Source organism: Equus caballus, chromosome 23, assembly GCF_041296265.1.
Source record: "Equus caballus isolate H_3958 breed thoroughbred chromosome 23, TB-T2T, whole genome shotgun sequence".
NCBI classification, from domain to species: Eukaryota; Metazoa; Chordata; class Mammalia; order Perissodactyla; family Equidae; genus Equus; species Equus caballus.
In genome coordinates this window covers 49,922,644-49,950,623 of record NC_091706.1, presented here as the reverse complement: position 1 = coordinate 49,950,623, position 27,980 = coordinate 49,922,644, and the positions used below count along the sequence as shown (strand labels likewise).

At 35.2% G+C, this 27,980-nt stretch overlaps 1 protein-coding gene across 6 annotated transcripts in view; it reads right to left on the bottom strand.

Moving 5' to 3' along the window:
- CNTLN (centlein) overlaps nucleotides 1-27,980 on the bottom strand; it is a 321,096-nt gene that overhangs the window by 252,631 nt on the left and 40,485 nt on the right. For all 6 annotated transcript variants that reach the window (XR_011431201.1, XM_070248231.1, XM_070248227.1 and 3 more), the window contains exon 3: nucleotides 5,663-5,747. Coding sequence is in view for 5 of the 6 variants with exons in the window: in XM_070248231.1 (XP_070104332.1) it covers nucleotides 5,663-5,747 (85 nt within the window). In the remaining variant the exon portion in view is untranslated. The remainder of the gene's footprint in view (nucleotides 1-5,662; nucleotides 5,748-27,980) is intronic.

Genomic DNA, 27,980 nt, shown 5'->3' with positions numbered 1-27,980 from the left:
GGTATTGTATGGATCCAGTTTTTGATCAGACACCAGTCAAGATGTTGCTGTGAACGTATTTGTTAGATATGATTAACAAATCAGTGGACTTTGAGTAAAGCGATTATTCCTCCATAATGCGGGGTGGACCTCACCCAACCAGTTGAAGGCCTTAAGAAAAAGGACTGTGCTCCCCTGAGGAAGAAGGAATTCTGCCTCTAGAATGTCTTGGGACTGAGTTACAACATCAGTTCTTCCCTGAGTCTCCAGCCCACCAGCCTGTCATGCAGAACTCAGATTTGTCAGCCCACTATTACATCAGCCAATGCCTTAAAATCAATCAATCAATCAATTTCTCTCTATCTCTCTATATCTCCTATTAGTTCTGTTTCTCTAGAAAACTCTAATACAGATTTTGGTCCCATTTAGGACTTAAGTCTTACAACTGCAAGGACATGGATTCTGCCAACAACCTAAATGACCTTGGAAGCCGATTCTTCCCAAATCAAGCCTCTAGATGAGAACACAGCCCAACTGAAACCTTGATTACAATTGTATGAGGTCCTGAGCAGAGGATCCACCTAAGCTATGCCCAGACTCTTGTCCCACAGCAACTTAATAAATGTGTGTGTGGTTTTAAGGAACTAGTCTGTGATAATCTGTTATGTAGCAAGCGAAAAACTAATACAATACAATCTATTTTACTACAGAATTTATACTAGATAATAAGGGAGAAAATGATCATGGAACATAAGCATTGCAAATCTTGACAGTATAAAAAGTACGACCAAATGCTGAGAACAGGAAATTAAGTCCTCCAATTACTCTCTCTGTAAGTTCAGTTTAAAATGCAGGAGAAAGGCTGAATAAGTACAAATATGCTCATTTTCTCATTTTTTTCCCGTGTGCAGTTCGATTTTTCAGAATGTCAGAATCAAGTGTAGCGTTAAACATATAAAATAATAAACGTAATCACTGGAAGAACTGCTATAGACTCTAAACCTTCCAAATCATCAACATGCAAGTGCATGCATCCACACACACACACGAAGACAAGCAGCAAATTTGAAAACATGCAAGTGCATGCATCCACACACACACACACAAAGACAAGCAGCAAATCATCAACATGCAAGTGCATGCATCCACACACACACACAAAGACAAGCAGCAAATTTGAAAACATGCAAGTGCATGCATCCACACACACACACACAAAGACAAGCAGCAAATCATCAACATGCAAGTGCATGCATCCACACACACACACAAAGACAAGCAGCAAATTTGAAAACATGCAAGTGCATGCATCCACACACACACACACAAAGACAAGCAGCAAATCATCAACATGCAAGTGCATGCATCCACACACACACACACAAAGACAAGCAGCAAATTTGAAAACATGCAAGTGCATGCATCCACATACACACACACAAAGACAAGCAGCAAATTTGAAAACATGCAAGTGCATGCATCCACACACACACACACAAAGACAAGCAGCAAATCATCAACATGCAAGTGCATGCATACACATACACACACACAAAGACAAGCAGCAAATCATCAACATGCAAGTGCATGTATACACATACACACACACACAAAGACAAGTAGCAAATTTGAAAACATGCAAGTGCATGCATACACACACACACACAAAGACAAGCAGCAAATTTGAAAACATGCAAGTGCATGCATACACACACACACACACACAAAGACAAGTAGCAAATTTGAAAACATGCAAGTGCATGCATACACATACACACACACAAAGACAAGCAGCAAATTTGAAAACATGCAAGTGCATGCATACACATACACACACACAAAGACAAGCAGCAAATTTGAAAACAAAGGACACAATTAAAAACAGAAAGCATAAGGTCAATCAGAGAACAAAAACCAAATAAGTATGTTATATCAAGAAATGCAGATGAGATAAACTTACCTTTAAAAAGGTAAAGATGTATAGATTGAGTCAAAACACAAAGTCCAACCAAATATTACATACAAGAGATTCATCTAAAGATGTAATGTAAAAGGATGAACAAAGATACAACAGATTAATAAAAAGAAAGGAGGAAAGATAATGTTTTAACAAAAAATTAAGATATCTGGATGACTAAAGAGATGAAAAAATTGAATGAATGTATTGAATCACATCTTCTTCAGCCCACGGTCGATACTTTCATCTAGAATTCGGCTAACTTAGTAAGTGCTCTCGCACTATGTATTTTTAATTTCCTTCTCCAATACTTTCAAATATTTTGCCTAACATTTTTTTAAATGCAAAATCTTCTTTCTCTGCACTGTCACATTTCCTCATTTGTTTCCATTACTTGGTTAGAACAGTGATCTCTTAAAATGTCATATCCCATTCCCCTTGTATTGCTTTCTAAAATCACCGAAAAATTCATGATTTCCTAATTTAATATCTTTTTTACAAAGCCCATCTTTTTTTAGCATTTTACGACATTAAGCACCTTTTGCTTCTTGAAACTTTCCTTTCTCAGTTGAGATAATTGCATTATACTTCTCTCTCTTCATCTCTTTTACTGAAATTTGCTCTTCCTCTCACCATTCACAATATCAGCAAATATCCTGTTCTCAGAATTCTCACTGTTTAAAGTCTTCTAACAGTAACATTAAATATCTACATCTTAAGGAGAAAGCTCCCTCCCAAGAGTCAGATCCATGCTTTCAACAGTTCGCAGAAAATATCTAAATGGAATTCTCACAAATAACTAAAACACGAATTGTATAAAATAAGCTCAAACTCGTGGGAGCCGGCCCGGTGGCACAGCAGGTAAGTGCGCACGTTACGCTTCAGCAGCCCTGGGTTCACCGTTTTGGATTCCACACATAGACATGGCACCACTTGACACACCATGCTGTGGTAGGCGTCCCACATATAAAGTAGAGGAAGATGTGCATGGATATTAGCTCAGGGTCAGTCTTCCTCAGCAAAAAGGAGAGGAGGATCATCAGCAGTTAGCTCAGGGCTAATCTTCCTCAAAAAAAAAAAAAAGAAGCTCAAACCCTATCCTCACAGTAAGTAGTACCACATGATAATAACCTTCTTTCTGATAATAATCCCACTGTTCTCCTGGTTTCTCAGGCTGAAAACCTAAGAGTCACTTTCAAATTACTGTCAAGTCCTTATGGTTATAATTTACATACCTTTAATTCCTGCAAACCTAATAGTTCACTCTCAGGTCATTACTCTTAGATTGTGAAATAACCTCCTAACACATCGTTCTACTTTCTGCTTTCCTTTTTCTAAGTGTATGTACTGATTATCAGTTTTATTTTCATAGACTGCAGCTCAGTTAACTTAAGTCCCTAGTGAAAAGCCTAGATAGATTCCTTTGGCCTACCAGTAGAATTCAAATTTTTCATTCAAGCAATTAGGCCCTTCCTTAATACAGGTCCAACATAATATCAGTCTTCTCTCAGCCCTCACTCCTACATATTATCTATAAAATGAACTATAAGTTGCAATATTACCCAAACATGTCCTACATTCCTACCTCCATGCATTTTGCCCAGTGTTCATTCTGGGCAAACCCTCCTACACTATTACAAGCCATTGGAATACTTCAAGACCTTTCTGCAGAATTTAATCTCTCCTTCCTTTGAACCTTTACAGCATGCTGCTTGCGATTCTCTCATGGCACTTATACCACATTGGTTTTATTCTATTTAAATCACACATTCAACAATATTCAATGAGTATCTGTTATGAGCCAGGTAATATGGTAAACATTAGGTGCCAGGTATACAAGGGGCAATGATACAAGGGTCCCCATGCTCACAGAACCTGTAATCTAGTGTAGGAGAATATAGTTACTTGCACCTTACTTTTATCCCCTCCTTACTCCTCAAAGAGATTTAAAAATTATTAAAGATAAGAATTGTAACTCTGAATTTTCCATAGTACTATCACAGGTTTGTATATACATTTAATAAAATATTTTGTCTAACTGAACTCAAAATATATCTTGTAGAAAGTTATAATCATCACTGCACAAAAATATGCATGATTCAAGCTAAGAAAGTAGGGAATCTAAAAAACAAATAATTTCTCCTGTGGGAATTTAATACTTTATACATGAGCTTAGTGATTCTTCTCAAAAAGGTAAATAATGAAATAATATGTATCCAAGGAAGAGAAAGTAGAAAAAGGATTTAGCAAAGAAAAGAGGAAAATATATTGTCACTTAAGAAAGTCAACATTATTTTAAATGGTATGTTATAGCTATCTAAATCTGGTAAACTGAGCATTCCCTAAAGCATTGCAAACTTAATGCCAAAAGACACTAAAAAGAGCACCAAAATCTGTTCTCCTCCATAGAATAGAGTTGTAAATGAGAAACAGATTGCTCAGCCTGGATCTATATCTTCCCAAACCCCCTGAATCTTGGGATGGCCATATGACTAGTTTTTCCCAAAGAAATATGAGTACAAATGATGTTTGCCACTTTTGTCATAAGATTGTATCTATTAGCAGCTTAGCCTAGCCTAATTAATACACTAGGCACATGACACTATTTCTCTTAGAACGCATTTTGATATTGTCTGATATTCAGGTGACAAATACAACTGTTTCCCCCCCCCCCAAAAAAAACTGACTAAACTGTTGTTTCTAGAATTTTGTCATTACAGTATCAATTGTAACATTTTATATAGGAAATGGAGGAACATGGGTGAAGGTATAAATTTCAAATTTATATGTCATATAGAAACCTATATTCCATTTTAGAGTTTATATGGATGTAGAGAATAGAAAAATAAATGAATCTTTTATCTAAGTTATCTTCTACTTTTAGTCTTTTAATAAAACAACTTCACAACAATAATCAACAGTAGCTCAAATTTCTTATGACCCTTTAATTGGCTAGGAAGGAAAATAAAGTCAAGAATCAGAAAAGCATAGTTGCCAAAAAAAACCCTCCATTTAACCCAGAAAAATTATGGATAATTTAGCCCATAATGAGCGACTGGGTACAAAATGAATTTAAATATTATATCATGATATAGACTATTCTTACAGGAAATTTCTTTCACCTTTATTTTTAAGATGTTTATTGAAATGAAAATAACTCCTGGAAGCACTGATCACATGGGTTTTTGCAGTGATAATATACTGATTATATAATTACATACTATTTTATGTATATATAATTTTATATATAAACATATGTATTTGTATAATTTACTGATTATATGTAAAAGATAGCATTGCACTAATTTGAAAATACGAGTTTTCAAAAGATCAATAGAAACATCCCAGTTAATGACTTTTCTACAAATGAAACCATCTTAAAATTTACAAATTTCAGAAGTAATGATAACTGCTAATAATAAAAGGCAAAATTAAATAAAACAATGAATAATTGCTAGATACTACTATAAAACTATAAGGCTATCTTAACAGTTTTAATGTATAAATAACATAGCCTATTAATTCAGAAAACAAATAACAGGCCACAAGAGAAGTATAATAAGGAAGAATAATCTGACTATACTAGTTTCAAAATAGTAATGGTTTGACATAATGACCCTGATATTCTTAAGGAACACTATTGCAAAAAAAATTAAAAATAATTGTAAAGATCTAATATCTGAAATAAATAGAATAATTTTTAGTATTTTCTGGTATAACACCAACCTGTTCCAATTCCTGTATTTTAGCATCCTTGACTTGCAGAATTTCTAAAACTTTTCTGTCTTTAGCTTCAGATTTCTGTTTTTCTCTAGAAACAAAAAAATAGAGTTTATTAGTCATAATTGGTAGCTGATCCTTTAAATCTTCACATTTTGATTATGAGTGTCACTTTAAAATATAGGAAATTAAATTTTTTGGGTTGACAGCTCTTTCAGAATTAATCAGAAACCATATGGCAAGTGATAACAACTTACAAATGCTGACAATTAAGACAACTTCATACTAAAAGAACAGTTTATTTTCCAGATTTAGATGCACGATAAAAAATATTTAAAACATGTTTAACCTTGATGCAATAACCATTATATCATCAATTTGAAATAATTAATAAATCAGTAAATATGGTCTTATTAATATAAACACTTTACATACACAATTACATTAAGAATAAAATAATTATCATTTTTAAATAAAAGATTCAAAAGAGAGAGAGCTAGAGATTTACTAATAACCAACATCCCATGACTAACATTTTTGGATTTCTGACACCTTCCTATAGGTTTCTAGTCCCTGAGAATATACTAACTAACTTAAATGGTAATTGTATAGTCAAAGTATAGTTCTCTGGAATACATAAAATCACAATGATTGTAAATAATGACTATCTTGTAAAAATAGCTTTAAAAAGGAAGAGAAGGGAAGAGACAAAGGTCTGAAAAGATTATACAATCAGGGTAACACTCGTCAATTCACATAAACGGGGGAGAAATTTATTGGACACCTATTTATATTTTTTTAAACTTTAAACATAGGTAAAATAAATAGAAATTTGTAAGCAAATCACTTATGAATCATATGTGCAGGTAAGAAAGAAGAAAAAGCTCCTCACTTGAGAAAGAATGAAATGAAGCAAAGGGTCTTAGAATGTACAAAGGGATATTAGAATGAAGATTCACCAATCAGAAAAGTATACCACTTGTTAAAAGAGGTAAATTCAGATGGTCTAACAGTAGATTAAAAAATTTAAATTAGACTTTCAATAAGTTAGCACAGTGAGTTCACACTTTGAAGCTCCTTTCTATTCTCTAAATTTATAATATTAATAGAAAAACAAAAGAAAAAAAATGAGACACAGCCACATCTCTGAGGATCACAAACTAAACAGAAATACAATACTACGAAGAAGGATAAAGCTGCTGTCAGCCGTCCAGATCCAGAAGCAGGCTAAGGTGGAAAGGAGCTTGGCTCTTGGGGACAATAGGAAATACAAGTGCCCTGCTCACTATGTAGAAGCACAGCCAGGCTCACTGTTTGAAACCAGAGAGTAGGATGGGGCTCCCAACTCCTGAAAGCAGGCTGAAAAGACTTCTGTCAGCCCTTGCCTAGAACTAAGGCTTATATGAAAGTCTAGGAAGGCAAACATTTATAGATACAGCATCCTCATCAGGAGCTGAGCCAAAACACCCTATGGCTCAGGAACTAAATATAGTAAATCCCTTGCATCACTATTGGCTAAGAGCCCCAGGCTACCAAAATAAAACCTATTTCAAGATGAGGGAATGAGGTAAGGGTGACAATTTACTGGCAAACACAAAATTTCTAGAGAGAAAAGGGCATTAGACAAGGAGGGATAGTCAGGAAAGAAGAGGAAGAGAAGAGTAACAGCAACTCTCCCGCTCAAGATGTGACTACAAACAAAAAATCCAAAACACGTAAAGAAAATACACACTCTACACACACTCACACACAACACATGCACACATTAACTCAATAATCCGAAGAAGCAGTCACTCTAGAGAAAATGAAAATAACAGAACACAACGAAAAAGACTTTAAAATAATTAAGTAAGGATCTTTAAAGACATAAAAGAATAACCAAAATTAAAAACAAAAACAAGTTAATCTAAAAATATATTTAAAAACCTTGAAAATAAAATTATAATCACTGAATCAAAAACACTTAAATGGGCTAAGCTCAAAACTAGATGCAAAAAGAGAACTAGTGAAATGGAGGATAGTAATGAGGGATTCATCCAGAATACTGCATAGAAAAACGTTGAAATTAAAAATATGAAAACACAGCTAAGACATGTAGGTTCCACTGGGAAACTCCAACATACGCCTAAAGACTTCCAGAAGTAGATAACAGTGGGATGAAAGATAAAGCAATATTTTTAGAAGGTAACTGCTGAGAATGTTTTAGAATTAAACAGAGTCCTCAGACTGAAAGAGTACCTACCACAATCAATACCAAAAAAAAAAAAAAACCCACGTCTACACATTAATCCATCATTCACTCAATAAATATTTACTGAGCACTTATTATATGATAGGCACTGTCCTAGGGACTAGGGATACTGAGGTAAATGAAATAAACCAAATGGCTGCCTTCATGGAATTAACATTCTAGTTCACGGATACCGAACATAAATGATATATAAGTGAAAACATAGTATGTCAACTGGTTATAAGTATAATAAGTACAATATGCTATGGTAACAGAAAAAAGGATGCCTAGTCTTGAAGAACTAGGGAGTAAAAGGAAGGTTGTTGCTGTTTTATAAAGGATAATTAACAAACGACTGTCCTTAAAGGTGATATTTGAGCAGAGACTTAAAGGAGGGAGGTGAGAGCCAAGGAGATCTCAGAGAAGAGTTTTCCAGCCCATGGGAGCAGTAGCAAGTGCAAAGACATTGAGGCATGAGCATAATTAGCATATTCAGAGAACAGCAAAGAAGTAACTGTATCTCCCCTTGTATGGACATGGGTTCGAATGGCAGCTAAGGACAGACGTCATGGGAATAAAGTAATATATGAGCTTCTAAGCCATCAAAACTTTGGATCTGACTCTCACTGACATGGGAAGACAGGATAGTTTTGAGCAGAGAAATAACATACTACAAATTAATATTTTATGAGTATCACACTAGCTCTTGGGTTGAGGGAAGAATTTAGGGGTCAAGGGTGGAAGCAGAGACATCAGTTAGGAGGCAACTACAATGCCACAAGCGAGAAATAAAGATGAAGTGGACAAGATAGGTATGTGTGGTGGTGTTGAGAAGTGATAAAATTCTTGATATTGTGAAGGTAGAGCTAATAGGATTTCTGGATGCACTAGATATGAGATGTAAAAGGGAAAGAAATCAAGAACGTTTCCAAGGCTTTTGCCGGAGCAACTGGAAGGATGGAATAGACACTATTTGAGACAAAGAGAAGAAGAGTGAGGGATGTTAGGATTTGGGATTTGGACATGTTAAGTTTGAGATGCCTAACTGACATGACTGATGCAGTTGGATAAACAAGTCTGGAATCAGTCAAGAAGTCAAAGTTGAAGATACAACTTTAGGAATCATCAAATATATTTAAGACCATAAGAGCGGATGGGATCACCTGGGGAGTGATTTTCAATAGAGAAGTCTGATATTTGAGTCCTGGGGCACTCCAACATTTATAGGTTAGTAAGACAAGGAAAAAACAGCAAATGATACTAAGAAGGATAAGCAGTGACGTAAGAGGAGAGTCAAGAGAGAAAGCTATGCACTAGCCCGGTGGCCAAGTGGTTAAGTTTGCGTACTCCCCTTCGGTGGCCTGGGGTTTCACCGGTTCAGATCCTGGACACAAACCTAGCATCGCTCATCATGCAGAGGTGGCATCCCACATAGCAGAACTAGAAGGTCCTACAACTAGAACATACAACTATGTACTGGGGGGCTTTGGGGAGAAGAAGAAAAAAAAAGATGAGCAACAGATGTTAGCTCAAGGCCAATCTTTAAAAATAAAAAAAAAAAAAGAATCTTAGATTTCTCTTAGTAAAAAAAAAAAACTAATAATTATAATAATAATAAAGAGAGAAAGCTAAGTGAATAAGTATTTCTGGAAGAAAGGAATCAACGATGCCAAATGCTGCAAATGTGTTAAAGAAGACAAAGACTGAGAACTGACTGCTGGATTTAGTAACATTGAGGTCACTGGTGATTTTGACAAGAGCTGTTTTAGGAAAATGTTGGGTATGAAAGCCTAATTGGAGTGAGTTCAAGAAAGAAAGAAAAAAAATGGAGACAGTAAAAACTAATTTTTAGAGGAATTTTGCTGTGAAAGGGAGCAGAGAAATGGAACAGTAGTTCAAGGGAAATGTGAGATCAAAAGAGTTTTTTTTTAAATGGAAGATAAAATAGCACCATGTGTATGTTGGCAGGAATGATACAAGAGAGTGAGAGACACCGATGATGCAGGAGAGGGAAGGGAGAATTCCAGAGTGACATTCTTGGGTCCTTGAGGCTTTAGGGTACACACAGAGTTTGTTTGGCCTTAGATGAGAGTATAAACAGTTCTTCCAAAGAAATAAAAAGAGAAAATAGGGGTACAGATTCAGATATGTTGGTAGATGCGGTTAAGGGAAGCAGTAAAAGCTCTCTTCTAAGAGCTTCTATTTTCTCAATGGTGTAGGAAACATGGGTATTGTCAAGAGTTTAGTTACGCTCCTCCACGGTATTGCTGCCTCAGCATACATTTGGTTTGGCCAAGCAGCCTGCAGTGACCTTAAACTAACACTAGCCCCTCATGCAAGCACATGCCCTACATAGAAGCCCACAGAATCGCAAGTAAATTTAAGTTCCTCATATGACCTTCCCAAAAGCCCTTGTGATCAACAGTCTCCCCTGCCTCCCAACACCTTTCCTTTATGTGCCTCTTAGATAAGACCCTCCAGTGGGATTTACCAAAACCCAGCTCTTTTGGTTTAAATTGACCAACCCTGTCTTAGCCCAGGAATCCCAAAGCACTCCACCCATGAACTCTAATAAAGGCAGGTGCCCAACGTCCCGTATGTCTCTCTCTATCGGCACTCTGCCTTGACCTCCTCGTGTGACCCCTTGAGCCATGCTGGGCACTTCCTCCAGGACCTGTAACAAACTTCTCTATTTCAATTTCTCTTGTGGTCTGTTGTTGAACTATTGCTCACCATCCAGCACCCTCTGCTCCACTTAAAAAGTGTTAATTTGACAAATTCATAACAGGTATCTAGCAGCTGAAAGTGAGAATGGGAAAGTGTTAGAAGTTGACATCTTGTAAGCATAAAATAATCTTCTAGGATACTGGGATAGTGAGCCAGAAAAAAAATAGGATGACTACTAGGCAGTACTAAAAACCACTGAGGTTAATGATCATAAATATACATAAGACCAGTCATCATGGTTCAGAGTTCTTCTCCAGCCATGTTCAGCCCTCTGGATGTAAGTAAACATACAGAAGGTGGAGGGTTAGAATAAACCAAGTTTGAAATTTTGCAAACATATGTATTATGACTACCGTTTTTACTGTTTGTACTTTATTGTGCTTTATTATTTTGCTATTTGCTATTTACCAAGCATTAATAGCATATTTAACAAATAATCACAGCCCATTGTCTTCAACTGAGCTTATTTTTCTTTGTGTTTCTTTTATTAGTAGTGAAATTAAATGCAACTTTCAGAAATTGGAATGCTTTTTTTTCTAATTCACCATTGCCTGTCAATGTATCTGCCATTTTATATTGTAGTGTTTTTTATTGATTTATAAAACTATTTTACATATTAAAAGTATGTGCCTTTTGCCTATCATTTGTCACTTAGATATAATCTCAAATTATCACTTCATTTTTTAATGTACCATCATAAAATCATGAGTATTGCAAAAGAACACTACATCCATTCAAGGTATATGCATCAGGAGAAAAATGACTTCAAGGCCCAAAGGGCAGGGCATGATTGGATTTACCTGGGGACAAAGACCCAGGATGAGACAGCCAAGACATTAATTTCAGTCAGAAATTCCTTCTTTCTTTCTGGATAGACTATGAGTCTATTTTTAACTTCCCAGGAATTAGTTTAACATACAGGGATAGAGTCTTTCTAATCCATTCTTATATAATAAACATGAAATCTCCACTAGTGTCAAAATAAATTTTAGTGGTCCTTTTGAATGAAATAAGGATAAAACTAGACTATATGCCACAAAACCCAAACAAAAGCATTATTGCAGCTTCCAAAAGTGTTTGGTAGCAGGGTGATTATCTCCTACGACACAAGTACGTACCTAAGCTCACTCACAGTCTAACTCAGTGGTTCTCAAAATGTAGGTCACCAGAGAAGTAGTATCAGCATTACCTAGGAACTTGTTAAAAAATGCACCTGCTTCCATCCATCCTGAGGGTAGAAACTCTGAGGGTAGAGCTCAGCAATCTGTGTTTAACAATAACAAGGTGCTATGGACTGCATGGTTCATGTTCGTATGTTGAAGCCCTAACCCCTAGTGTGACGGTGGGGCCTTTGGGAAGTCATGAGGGTAGAGCTTTCTTGAATGGGATTAGTGGCCTTCTAAGAAGAGAAATGAGAAAGATGATCTCTCTCTCCATCGTAGGACGATACAGCAAGAAGGCAGCATCTGCAAGAGAGCTCTCACAAGGAATGGAATGATCAGGCATCCTGATCTTGGACTCCAGCCTCCAAAACTGTGAGAAATACATGTCTGTGGTTTAAGCTGTCCAATCTATGTCATTGTTATAGCAGCCTGAACTGACTAAGACAAAAAGACTCAAATGATTCTGATTGTATACTGAAGTCTGAGAGTCACTGAAATAACAATGACTGACACTCTTCTCAATAGATTAAGCTGAGTGACATAATACTGAAAGTATAGGTCATAAATGAAATATAAAACCTCATATAGAACATAAACTTCAAAAATATACCTCAATGATATCTTTTATAACCAAAAAACTCCAAAGTTGACTACTATATGTTGTAGTTTTGAAATTGGAAAAAAACCACAATCCAAAAATCCATATAGAGATTTGTCCAGCAGCTCCTCCTGGTGGTATGGGATATCTAATATTTTCAGAACAGGAAAATGCTCCCAGGAGAAAACAGTGCTATAATACGAATACAATATTTTTCACTTAGAATAATACAATGAAAAAAAGTTGTTTCAAGTTTAAAACATCACCAGCCTATCTGGTAAATTCAATTAATACATATTCTATATATTTACAAGACATAAAAAAAGGCTCCCCCCCAAAAAAAGACACTGTCAAGAAGTTGATGATGATCAATGACTGAGAGAAACTCCTGTTTAGCTAATTAGAACCACTGATGTGCAATAATGATGTGAGTTAAGAATATTTGCAGACTTCTTTAGGATGAAAAATGAAGTGAAGAGAGGCTGTCAAATTTGTACAAGTTTAAAGCTCCAATCACTTTTCCCAAGAGTACCACCCATTTAAAGGTTTAACATTGCTGTACTTAGCCACATGAATTACCACACTAACTTTGCGCCATTTTTCTGAACTCAAAAATCTGAGAAATTATTCTAAATCATTAAGAAACAAAATTTTATTGTGTTATAGACCATGCCATATATTATACAACATGACAGGATCATATTTTCTGGGTTTGAGCCCATTTTTAATGACATGTCAAAAATGAAATATTAGAGTCTAAAAGAAACATTTAACTATAAATGAGGCAATGATAGTGATTTGAATTAGAAAACAAAGAAAATCAAAGAGCAAAACTTACTGATGTTGATTATTCTTAATTAACAGACAACAATAATATATAAAATAAGCATAGTTGGACTTTTTCTTTCATTTCAGTACAGAATCTATTAAAATGTAGATTTTATACTTAATAATGGCTTTCCATTGAAACATATTCTCAATTTCTAGTAAACATTAAGATTCTAAAACAGTGTAAGACTGATAAAAATTAAGTTTAGGGTAATGAGACTTATACCATTATCAAATTATTTATCCTTTTATTCACGAACTGTTATATAACTTTTCCTATTTTGAATATGCATAATAAATTACTGGAATAGCACCTATGAATAATATAATAAGAAAACTTGAAAAGAAGAAAAACTTGAAAACTTCACACAAATATTTTTCAATCACATTTACTCCACAGTAAAAACAACTACTGGGAAAAAAAACCTCTAATATTCTGAATAAAAACATATTACTAAATCAATAGATCCTAATACATATAAAACCTTTGAAGTAAAATATTTTAAAGGTCCACATATACCTAAAATATCTATTTTGCTTTAAGATCAGAACTTAATCCAGAATTTCTAACTATTAATTTTATTTTTCAATATAAAATATATACTTAAACTATAGGTGAAAGCCAAAACGTGTGCTGGAAGACTCAGTCTGACATATTAAAAACGAGTGAATTTTTTCTTCCTGTTCACTTAGGTAGTTCCAAACTAGAACAAAGAATAGAATTAAGCTACAATGTCTGAATGTAAATTTATATATTATTGTGTATTGATGAACCCTTTAAACAAAGAAGCAATCATGTAATAGAACATAAGAGTTTAGATTTAATATAGTACTAAATAATGTACCTTTGTTTCAGATATCCTTATTCATTCAACATCATTTCTAAATATACAAAGTTGAAACTCAAAACAAAACCTTTCCTGTTTCTTGGTTAGAAATTAAATGACTTTATTTAGTTCCTGATTTTCCTCTTTCTTCTAACTACATGTCCAGATACTTCTCCATATACTCAACATTTATTATCTTCAACATCCATAAAAGAGCTAGAAGAGATTGCGTATTATATGTCTTTAATAACTGTGCAAATATTTTTCACCCAGAATCTAGAAGTCTCTTACAGTGTTCAAAAATATCAGCACTTCAGAACAGACTGTTTTAACATCTGCACATCACCAGGGTTGCCCCCAAGGATTTTTAAATGATGCCTGCCTGTGCTGAATAAAGTGCTAACTTGCACCTTGCATTTCAAACTGTGTCCTGAGCAGCCATCCAGTTGGTACAACACCAGCTGAATTCCCACAGGCCACTGTTCACTCAGGCTTGACTGCAATTATCATGTCAATATTTTGTGCTCCGATATGCAGATATGCACACATGCAAGCTGCATAATACTTCCTTCTCCATGGAATGTTGACTTACGTTTAATGTTCTGGGAATTTTTAATGAAACCGGAAATAAACTTTCATCAAATGAAGACAATCACAATTATTTTACCTTTAAAAAAAAATTATATTTCTGTGCTACCTTCTGCTATACATATAAAGGCTAATTTTTTTAAGTAACTATGCTTTACTACGATTCACAATTACTTAATTTAAAGGCCTTCATAAAAGTTAAAAGACTATTTGTCAAGCTTCTTGCATCTACAGTAACAGTTCAAATGTGTTTCTTCATATTTTATTGAACGTTCTTTCATCTTAAACAGTAGAGTGGTTCCAATTAAATACTTTTCTATTAGTTCCTTTGACCATCTTCCCATTCATCCACATCTCTGCCTAGGCATTCACGGCTGCTACAACAGGAAAAGTGCTCAGCAAAAATATATTTATGCCCTGTGTGGAGCTGCCTAGCAGCATTGCTGCCAGATGGAAGAATTCTGGCAGCTACACTTCTGGGGTCTCCAACCAGCCATGCTACTACCATGCTCCAAAATGCAACCCTTTTGCAGGCTGTGTTGGCTTAATACACATGGGACAGTGTACAACCATATAGCAGCTGTGCAACCCATGTGTTTAGGAGTGGAATGGAGCAGGAGGGAGGTTTTCCCAGTGGTGAAAGTATATAATATAACCTTATAACAACAGCCTGCTTATTAAGCATCTAAACTTTAACTGTAAACATAAATATAAGATAATCCCTCATCCTGTATGAGGTTAAATCTTTAAATATAAGTTTTTCAAGGACATAGCATGCATGTCCTAAATAAACAAGCGATGAATGCTAAAAATCACCTTTTTTATTCCTTTATACGGTTCCCATTTCCAAGATTGAGTTTTCATTTCCAGACTGAAAAAAGACAGAAGGAAAGAGAGAAAGAAAACACTGAAAACAGAAGAGTGGATACAAGAAAAAAGTATTGAGAAGCCTATCAGATAGTGAGTATAGAATGTTAAAAAGAAAGCAAAACATGTCTTTAAGATTTATACACAGATAAGGTGTTTAGAAGTAAAAACAAATAGGAAAATAAAGCAATTTCTGTATAGACTTCATTTGAAAAATGTATAAATGAAAAAGTAAAAAGTATTAACATGGGTAAACCCTAAACATCTTCAATTTGAGATTTAGATATATCTCTGAATTTGAGTATTCAAATTCAAGTACAATACACACATTATTTTAAGGATTTGTAAACTGCAAATAAGCTTTAATATTAAAGAACAAATATACATCAAAAAGGCTGAGAGTTATTCTCTGAAGCCTATTGTTCAGAAGATTCTAACTGGCTTTTCTCAAGACTCTGCAAAAACAAACTGGAAAGTTTATAACATGAGATAATGCTGATGCTGATGATAATAATACACTTACGTACATGCATTAACTCAAAACTCAAATTATTTTCCTTTTACGAAAAAAGAAAACTAAGGCATATAAAAGTGAATATTGGGGCCGGCCCGGTGGCACAACAGTTAAGTTCACACCCTCCGCTTCTCAGCGGCCCGGGGCTCGCCGGTTTGGATCCCGGGTGTGGACATGGCACCGCTTGGCACGCCATGCTGTGGTAGGCGTCCCACATATAAAAAAAAGTAGAGGAAGATGGGCACGGATGTTAGCTCAGGGCCAGGCTTCCTCAGCAAAAAGAGGAGGACTGGCAGCAGTTAGCTCAGGGCTAATCTTCGCGCCCCCCCAAAAAAAAACAGTGAATATTGTGCCTCAAGTCACACAACAAGCAAATGGTTGAGCCCAGATTCCAAACCAATTGCTTGTCTCCATAATCATGTTCTTAACCACTAACCACTAAAAATAACGTCTTTACAGATAGTAGACTTCAATACTAAGCAAGTTCCACTGAAAGATGTGCAAATTTTTCCCTAACAGTCTTTAAAATTGTTAATATTAGATCTTGGATTTTTCCAGCATAAAGATATAAAAATATTCACCTTTCTAGTTTAGATTCTCTTCTGAAATGTCAGAATTGCCTGTGAAGCTGTTTTAAAATGCAGTTACCTCAATATCATCCTAAACCTTGATAAATCATAATCGCATAGAGGTCATGGGTAAATTATAGATCAAAAATCCCTTAACAAGTGAATCTACAACTTAGTAAAGAAAATATTCAAAGAAATAAGTCTTTTCTCTAGAACTCCTCAGTAACTGAAATTAACTATGACCTTCCTCATACATGCCCTCATACATGACCACTTTAGAGAACTTTTTAAGTATCAATACCACTTTTAAGTACCTATTACTGGACAAGTTTTTAAGTAAATGCTTCACTAATTGTTACAAACTCTTTTTAAAATCCTTTTTTTTTAAAGATTTTATTTTTTTCCTTTTTCTCCCCAAAGCCCCCCGGTACATAGTTGTATATTCTTCGTTGTGGGTCCTTCTAGTTGTGGCATGTGGGACGCTGCCTCAGCGTGGTTTGATGAGAAGTGCCATGTCCGTGCCCAGGATTCGAACCAACGAAACACTGGGTGGACTGCAGCGGAGCGCGAGAACTTAACCACTTGGCCACGGAGCCAGCCCCCTAAAATCCTTTTAACACATGTGGAAACTGAAGACTAGAGAGTTTAAGCAAGGAAGGCACAGAAATATTTGTGATTTAAACTCTGATCTATATCCCTTCTAAGTCTGTGCTCCAAACCATCTGTTATGGACTAAGAGTTTGTGTCCTCCCAAAATTCACATGTTGAAATCTAATCCCCAGTGTGATGGCCTTTGGAGCAGGGAACTGGGATGTAATTAAGTCAGGAGGGTGGAGTCCTCATGAACAGGACTGGTGCTCTTACAAAGGCAATGAAGAGACCAGAGCTCTCTCTTTCCACTATGTGGATATGATAAATTGGCAGTGTGCAATCCAGAAGAGGGCTCTCACCAGAACCTGACCCTGCTGGAACCCTGATCTCGTGCTTCCTGCTCCAGAACCGTGAGAAATAAATGCTTGTTGTGTAAGCCATGAAGTTTATGGTATTTGGTTATACAGCCTGAGTTGATTAAGAGACATCTTTACCTACTGTCAGTTTCAAAATTCCTGACATTAAAACTTAATCTTAAAGATCTCCAGAAATTATGATTTTATACAAATCTGTAAGAGATTCCCACAGGTGAGAAACAGAACTTTAATCATAGAAAAAGTAATCTTTTAATTTAACAAGTACTACAAACAAAACAAGATATTAAGACAGAATAAATGCAGGAGAAAGTTTGTTTATTCAGTAAGGGGTGGCAAGGAAGAGATCTCTAAGTTAATGATTACGTTTTTTACCACAATCAACTTCATAAGAAGTGCTATATTTTTTTCCTTCCCCTGACCCTCTCTCCCCTCTCACAATAAGCAGAATGCTGAACACATATTAGGCATTCAGAAAATAATTCTAAATTAAATTAAAAGTGTTTATAAGCACCATTAGGTACACAAACTATACCACAATCTACATAAACTGAGAACTTAAAAACTCATAAAAACATATAGAATTTTCAATAAGACTCAGGACAATAAAAGCATAAATAAGAATTGAGTGCTTTGGTGTTTTGTGCTGAGATGAGAGAGTATATCAAAAAAGTAAGGAACAATAGTCTTCATTAAGAAGCAAAGGATAGAAGGAAAATGTCATATTGCTGGCCTGCTAAACCAAATACCTTTCATTCCCAGCAATATTATAGTTCAAAATTACAGGCATGGTTATTCTCTCCCTTCAAATTATTAGCATGACCTCTCAAACAGATCTAGCTTCCAGTAACTACTTGATAAAATACAATTCCTTGAATTCATCATGAAATATATTTCAATTTTAATCATGAATTCATTGCATAAATGAAATAAAATACCACTAAGTAATATATTTATTTTATTTCTTAAAGTTTCAAGGCATTGTACTTGGCTTCTTTTCCCTGACCTAGTCCCTGACTAATAAAAGACTTTAAGAAGTCTAGGATCTTAAGATAAATTTAGATCACATTCACTTGTTTTCTTCTTTCCTACAGGACTAGCATTTTTTTGTTGTTAACGCTCAGGTGAAAGCTAATTCTCCCTTTGAGCAGTGGTTAAAAACAAGGGCTCTGGAACTATACTGCCTGATTGCAAACTCTGACTCTACCACTCATTAGCTCTGTGAGCTTAGGTAAATTACTTAACCTCTCTGTGGCTCATTTCCTTCATCTGTATAATGAGACTAGCAACAGGGCCTATTTCATAGGACTATTGTAAGAATTCAGTCAATATATGGAAAGCACTAAGTACTGTGTATGGCTCACAGTAAACACTCAACAAATATAAGCTATTATCATTAAGGTTGTTCTATGACATATTAAACTATGAACACGTGGAATTTCAAATATATCCTTATCATAATATTGCACAAAAATAATATTTTCCACGTAGTTCAGAATATATTTCCTTACAAAGCACACCATTTTAAAAAATCATTTTGAGTCACAGTATAGTTTAGTATAGTTCAGTGGGCAGATGTTTAAGGTCAGTCAGGAATACTCTTAGTCCACAGCAAGATAATAATTGACACTATGAAGTCCAATAACAGCACAAATAGTTTTAATTATTTCCCCTCATACATCCCCTTAATAAAACTCATCTTTTTTTCTGTTTATTCATCCCACCTTGCAAGTAACAATTACTTCATTTTTATTCCATTTAATATCATGTTTTAATATTTTATTCACTCACTATTTCCCTTTGTATTCCAGATTATTTGTAAACATGGTGCATAAAACCAATTCATTCAACAATTTTTCTATAAAGTCTCTGCCATAACTTTTCCATCAAGAAAAACGTCAAACATATTATTCTTTTATTTCACTATTACTAAAATAGCTTCCTAAGAAATCTTGCTAATCAAAAAAGATCAGAAACTATTCTCTACCTTGAAATAGAAAAATTAGTTAGGACACTAATCATGCCAGAATTCCATATAGAACAGTAAGGAAGATTAAAAGAGAATGACTTAATTCTACTACCCAAAATGTGAACCAAGACTCCCAGGAGTACTGTGGTTAACACACAGGGGCACTATAGGATATTTTAAATGTTTGAGGGAAACACAGAAATACTTGACATCTGTGAGACACTGCACAGACTACTAGCTAGAGGAAGCTCAGAGTTTAAATGTTAGATTGCATTTCATGGCATCATATCTTTATAAAGTTGTGTTTTCGGCCATTGCTGTGATAAAAATCAAATTGAGAGCAAAAAGCAACACGAAACAAGAAATGAAAGTGGCAGTGTCCAATCTGATTCCAAGGTTTGAGAAATTATCCAAGACCCAATAGTCTCACATATCCTATAGCAAATAATTGTGGCTATTAAAGAATAAGTTTAAAATATTTTTTCCTTTTAATTTATATATATATTTTTAACGGCCATTAAGATATTAGGACATAAGTACTTAATCAATGGAACTCTCCAGTATTTCTCTTTAACTTAAAGAGCCACGAAAATATTACTGAGATACTAAGGGCACTATGAACTGAGAACATTTGAGAACCTATGAGTTAATCTTTAAAGAAAACAGATCCATTATTTAAATGACTAAAGATTATAACGTGTGAATAGTTATTAATTACAACACTTAAAGTAACAGAGATACTAAAAAGTCTCTCAACTCTCTGGTAGTAGCTCTTAATTTCTATAATTACAACTTTACTCAGTCTCATTCAACTTTAATCTCACTTCATTCTATACCATCCTCAGCATTTCATCAGGCTCATTTATTTCTCTTCAAGTCTAAAACTGAAGGAGAACACATCAACTCAGGTAATGGGAAACAAGTCACATACTCTCAAGGTTAAATATAGATGTTTGGGCAAAAATTTTTAACCACTAAGAATTTCTAGGTACAAACATCATTACCTATGTCAGTCAATCAACTTTATTATAAGAGGGCTACCTGAAACTCTGAATAAGACAACTACAACAAAATTTCTTGAATTCTTTTACATCTGGTATTTTAACAAAAATTTTTATTGCCATGTGAGTAAGATTAAACCTATCAGATAAAAAAACTCCTTTCTTGGTATAATTTCAATTCAATACTAAATTACTATCTGTTTACAATGCACTATAACTTTTAAATTGTTTGAAAGTTCTGGACCATTTCTCAGCATATAAAGCTGAACTAAGTTCTGCTTACAGCCATAGAAAGGAAGAGGGACCAGATTTACCTGGCTATCTTAAACAACTTGATACCTACATAAAATATACAAAATATTTTCAGACACTGGACATAGGTAGCAAAGGACTGTGATCCCTGAAGTAAGAAAACTAATGAGGTAAGTTGTATGACTGCCACAGCTTACTACCTAAAGGCAGTTTCCCAGCCTGAAGGAAGGGGAAACCCAAACAGAGCTCAGGGTCTCATTAAGTTGAACAGACACAGAGTAGAATTCAGGAAAGCCAAGGTAGACAGAATTTGTGAGGCAAAGTATTGGAGAATGGAGCTGCACTGAGACAAAGCTCAAGAAGACTCCTCTTTGTTTCAGTATCGATCTGTCCACGGCTGAAAGGAAAGTACTCTAGGCAAGGTAGAGAACCACCAGAAAGCATAGACTGAACAATTTCTAGAGGTCACAAAGGATGAAAATAGCTCATGTTCCCATCCATCAGAGTGGAAAAATCCTGGATTATACAGGGTGTTAGGGAGAGTGCCCAGAAGGGTCATGCCTTAATGGTGGGACTAAAATCACTCTAGATAGGAAAAATGCTACCCTGGATCTACACAATGAAGTCTCAATAAGATTAAACTGACTCATAAGGAACTTAACTGCATGGAAGAACAAAGTCCAATATTCTCTACAGAAATACAACAATAATCAAACACTTAACATAAAATCCACAATGTCCAGAATCCAATCAAAAATTACCAGGCGTGCAAAGTAGAAACAAATGATTCATAATGCGGACAAATACCAATGACTCAGATAATGGAATTAAGGAATTCAAGGACTTTAAAATGGCTTTTATAAATATTAAGAATATATTTAAGAATTTAAAGAAAAACATGAATACAATGGAGAGAAATTAAAGATCAAAAAAACCTAAAAGAACTACTAGATATGAAAAATATCTAATTTCTGAAATGAAAAATACTTTAGGAGGGATTAACAGCAGATTAGACAGTTCATAGGAAAATATAAAACTTGAAACCATAGGGATAGAAATTATTCAATATAGACCAGAAGTATTTTCTTACCATTACCTAAAATCATATTTTCCAAACCATGTTGTTTAAATGACATTGTATTCACCTGGATAATCAACAATTCTTACCACTGCAAAAAGTCATTTAAAAGGAATGTCAGGGGCTGGCCCCATAGCTGAATGGTTAAGTCTGCATGCTCCACTTTAGTGGCCCAGGGTTCACTGGTTCAGATCCTGGGCGCAGACCTAGTACCTCTCATCAAGCCATGCTGAAGCAGCGTCCCAGATCTAGGAGGACCTACAACTAGAATATACAACTATGTACTGGGGGGCCTTGGGGAGAAGAAAAAAACAAAAAGGATGATTGGCAACAGATGTTAGCTCAGGGCCAATCTTTAAAAAAAATAAATAAATAAAAGGAATGTCAAATAAAGAAAGACTGTGGGCTTTTCTAAAGACTATAGGTGCCTTCAATGTATATATAAAAATAATAATTTAAAAAAATTAATAATCTGTTTTAAACTTCAATATAAAAAATATGCTCCATAATACATGCCCTCATGGTAAATTGAATTAATCTTCAGAATTTCTTATAGAAACATAAATGAGAAATCTACATGTGATCATGGTCTTCATGTCTTGTCCTCTCTGACAAACACTAAGGGGACTTTTGTATTTTAAAGAAATAATATTTAACAACTCTTTTTTAAAATTTACAAATTCTTTTTTAAAATTGATATAGGTGACTTCAGCAAGATGGTGGAAAAGGAGATTTCAGCCTTCATCCACTAACAGAAACAGATTTTGACAACCACCCAGGGAAATGAATACCTTTATGGGAGGCCAGAAGTCCAACAAAGAGATCCCAGCACCCCAATGAAGGAAAAAAATCTGAGAATAGACACAATGAAGAAAGTAAGAAGAACAGTTTCACTTTACCAGTGTTGCTCCTCCCCCAAGGTGGCATAGCTTGGTGCCAAGAGAGACTGCCTCAGCCCATGATTTTTCCCAGGGCAGAAAGTGAAAGCACAGTGAGTGTCAGGTTTCCCCAGCCAGGTGAGACACTGCCTCAGAGGCCCATCTCTTTCTCACCCCACTGAGAATACTGAGGGGATTCGCATAGTTGAATCATTTGGGGCCAGCTACAAGTAGAGAAAAGGCTACTGGGGTGTAACTGGGGTGTGGAACTCAACAAGGAACCAAAGATTTGACTAATGACCTAGTGGACTCTACAAAGAGGCCCACCCATGAACCTTGTAGGGGCCATGACCTGTGGAACCCCACAAATAGCTCACACGTAGCCCTAGCACTCCATGCACTCCTCTGACCCCAGAGATAGCACCCTGTGAGTGCCCCCAAAAATGGTGCACAAGCCTCTGGAGATAGTACGGGAGCACATGCAGAGAGTCAGCTTGCTCTGCTGGATGGGCAGAAGGAGCATAACCTTGAACACTTCAGGATCCTGACCTAGGGAAAATAAACAGAGGCTCTCAGCAGGTGGACCAGCTTTGAGGGATCAAAAGAAGACACTAACAATTCACCCTCAACATGGAACTAAAGGAGTAGAGTGAGGGCATCCATAGAAAAGGCTCAAGAGACTCCCAGAATCCCTAACTAGGCTAATTGGGAAAGGTCTTTCTCTCACTAAGCCCAATAATAAGGACTGAAGGAGGTGACTGCTTCTTCAAATGTGAAGACATCAATGCAAGGCTTCAAGGAACACAAAAATCGAGGAAATATAACACAAGCATAGGAACACAATAATTTTCCAGTAACCAACCCAAAGAAATGAATATTGATTAAATGCCTGCCAAAGAATTCAAAATAACTTGTTTTAAAGCTCAGTGAGCTACAAGAGAACAAGGATAAACAAGTAGACAAAATCAGGAAAACAATATGTGAAAAAAATAAGAACTTAACAAACAAGATAGAACTCATAGAAAATAATCAAACAGAAATTCCATAACTAAGAATACAATGAATGAAATGAAAAATGCAATAGTCAAGAGAGGACTTAATCATGCAAAAAAAGAATCTGTGTACGTGAAGACAAGTCATCTGAATTATCCAGTCATAGGAGAAAAAAGAAAAAACAAGTTTAAAAAGAGTAAAGAAAGCATACAGAATATATGGGATACCACAAAAAAAGTCAATATACATATTATGGGAATTCCAGAAGAAGAAAAAGAGAGAAAAAGGGGCAGAAAGCTTATGTAAAGAAATACTGGTTGAAAGCTTCCCAAATCGAAGTAAGGATATGGACATCCAAATTCATGAAAGCTTCCCAAATCGAAGTAAGGATATGGACATCCAAATTCATGAAGCTGAAAAATCCTCAAACAGGATCACAAAGAGACACATTATAATCAAATTCTCAAAAATGAAAGACAGAGAGAGAATTTTGAAAGCACCAAGAGAAAAGCAACTCCTGACATAAAAGAGAAACATCATAAAGTTATCAGTGGATTTTTAAGCAGAGATCTTGCAGGCCAAAAGAGTGGGATGATATATTCAAAGTGGTGAAAGAGAGAAATTGGCAACCAAGAATACTATATCTAGCAAAGCTGCCATTCATAAATAAAGGAGATAAAGACTTTGCCAGACAAACAAAAATTGAAAAAAGTCATCACCACTCTTGAAAGACAAATCTAGTCATTGTCTTGTAATCTAGATTTGTCTTACAAGAAATGCTAAAGGGAGTTCTTCATATTGAAACAAAAGGACGCTAACAAGAAAATACATGAAATTATAAAACCCTCCAGTAAAGACTATAGTCAAATTCAGAATACTCTAATACTGGTGGTGCTAAATCACTTTTAATTGTAGTAAAAAAGTTAAAAGAGAAAATATTAAAAGTAAATATAGGGGCCGGCCTGGTGCCACAGTGGTTAAGTCCACACATTCTGCTTCAGTGACCCAGGGTTCGCCAGTTCAGATCCGGGTGCGGACCAGCTTGTCAAGCCATGCTGTGGCAGCCGTCCTATAAATAAAGTAGAGGAAGAGGAGTGTGGATGTTAGCTAAAGGCCAATCTTTCTCAGAAAAAAGAGGAGGATTGGTAGTGGATGTTAGCTCAGTGCTAATCTTCCTCAAAAATACATAAATAAGTAAACATAGATATAATAATTTGTTAATGGCTAACAATATAAAAAGATGCAAAGTGTGACATCAATAAAATAAACTGTGAGAAGGGAAGTATTAAGTGTAGAGTTTTTGATTGAGACTGAAGTTAAGTCGTTATCAGCTTAAAATAGATTGCTACGACTAATAATATGTTTTATGTAAGCCTCATGGTAACAACAAAGAAAAAGCCTGTAGTAGATACACAAAGGATAAAGAAAAAAGAATCAAAGCATATTCACTACTAGGAAATCATTAAATTACAAAGGAAGATAGCATGAAAGGAAGAAAGGAGCAGATAACAATTAATAAGATGGTAACAGTAAGTCCTTACCAAGCAATAATAACTTTAAATGTAAATACATTAAATTAAACAATTGAAAGATATGGGCTGAATAGGTTAAGGAAAAAAAAGAATCCCATAATATGCTGCCACCAAGAGATTCAATTTAGCTTAAAGGACACATATAGGCTAAAAGGAAAGATACAGAAAAAAGATATTCCATGCAAATAGGAATGAAGAAAGCAGAGGTGGCTATATGTATATCACACAAAATAGATTTTAAGTCAAAAACTGTCACAAGAGACAAATAAGGTCATCATATAATGATAAAGGGTTCAATTCATCAAGGGAATATAACAACTGTAAATATATACGCACTCAACACTGGAGCACCTAAATATGTAAAGCAAATATTAACAGAACTGAAATGACAAATATACAACAATATAATAACAGTAGGGAACTTCAATAACCTATTTTCAACAATGGACAGACAATCCAGAGATAAAATCAATGAGGAAACAGTGGACTTGAATAACACTATACCCCACGTGGACCTGACAGACATACAAAACATTCTACCCAAGAGCAGCAAAAAATACATTTTTCTCAAACTCACACAGGACATTTTCAAGGATAGATCATACGTTAGGCCATAAAACAAATTTTAACAAATTTAAGAAGAATGAAATCATACCAAGTATCTCTTCCAACAAGAATGGCATGAAACTAGAAATCAATAACAAGAGGAAATTGGAAAATTCACAAATATGTGGAAATTAAACAACATACTCCTGAACAACCAATGATTCAAAGAAGAAATCAAAAGAGTAATAAAGTATCTTGAAACAAATGAAAAATGAATCACAAAATACTAAAACTTTTGGGAAGCAACAAAAGCAGTTCTAAGACAGAAGTCTATAAGAATAAATGCCTAATTAAGAAAAAAGAAAGATCTCAAATAAACAACCTAACTTTACACCTCAAGGAACTTGAAGAAGAACAAAGTAAGCCAAAAAATAGCAGAAGGAAGGAAATAAAGATTAGAGCAGAAATAAATGAAACAAAGGAAATAGAGCCTAAAAAGACAACAGTGAAAGGTCAATAAAACTCAGTTTATTTATTAAAAAGACAAATTGACAAGGCTTTAGCAAGACAAAGAAGAAAGAAGAGGGACTACATCAAACTAAAAAGCTTCTGCACAGTAAAGGAAACCATCTAAAAAAACGAAAAGACAACCTAACAACTGAGAGAAGATACTTGCAAACCATATATCAGATAAGGGGTTAATATCCAAAATATACAAAGAACTCATACAGCTCAACAACAAAAAAACCTACAATCCAATTAGAAAATGGGCAAAAGATCTGAACAGAGATTTCTCCAAAGAAGATATACGGATGGCCAACAGGCATATGAAAAGATGCTCAACATCATTAGCTATCAGGGAAACACAAATCAAAACTACAATGAGGTATCACCTCACTATGGTCAGAATGGCTATAATTAACAAGACAGGAAACACCAAATGTTGGAGAGGATGTGGAGAGAAGGGAACCCTGGTTCACTGCTGGTGGGAGTGCAAACTGGTGCAGCCACTATGGAAAGCAGTATGGAGTACCCTCAGAAAATTAAGAATAGATCTACCATATGATCCAGCTGTCCCACTGCTGGGTATTTATTCAAAGAACTTGAAAACACAAAGGAATAAAGATACTTGCACCCTATGTTCACTGCAGCATTATACACAATAGCCAAGACTCGGTGCCCATCAAGGGATGAATGGATAAAGAAGATGTGGTATATATACACAATGGACTACTACTCAGCCGTAAGAAATGATGAAATCCAGCCATTTGTGACAACATGGATGGACCTTGAGGGTATTATGCTGAGTGAAATAAGTCAGAGGGAGAAAGTCAAATACCGTATGAGTCCACTCATAAGTAGAAGATAAAAACAATGACAAACACATAGAGATTGGAGATTGCATTGGTGGTTATCATAGGGGAAGGGGGGAGAAGGGAGGGCAAAAAGGGTGATTAGGCTCATATGAGAGGGGATGCACTATAATTAGTTCTCAGGTGGTGAACATGATGTAATCTACACAGGATTCGAAATATATTATGATGTACATCTGAAAATAAATAAATAAATAAAGAAGAAAGAAGAAAGAAACAAAGAGAGAAGACTCAAAATTATAAGCGAAATAGAACATATTACAAAAGATACAACAGAAAGACAAAGGTTAATATGAGACTACTATGAAAAACTATATGCCAACAAATTAGATAACAAGAAGAAATGGATAAATTCCAGGATAACAGACAATCTATCAAGACGAAATCATGAAGAAATAGGAAATCTGAAAAGACCTATAATGAGTAAGGATATTGAATTGAATCAAACACCTCCCAACAAAGAAAAGCCCAGGCCCTGAGGGTTCACTAGTGAATTCTATCAAACATTTAAAGAAGAATTAATGCCAACCCTTCTCAAACTCTTCCAAAATATTGAAGAAGAGGAAATACATTTAAACTCATTTTACAAGGCCAGCATTACCTGGATACCTAAATCAGACAGGGAAATTACAGGAAAATAAAACTGCATACCAATATCCCTGATGAACCCAGATACAACAATCTTCAACAAAACACTAGCAAACCAAATTTAACATCACATTAAAAGAATCATATAACAAGACGAAAGGGGATTTATCCCTGGGGTGCAAGGATGGTTCAATATATACCAACCAAAAAATGTGAAACACCGCATTAACAAATGAAA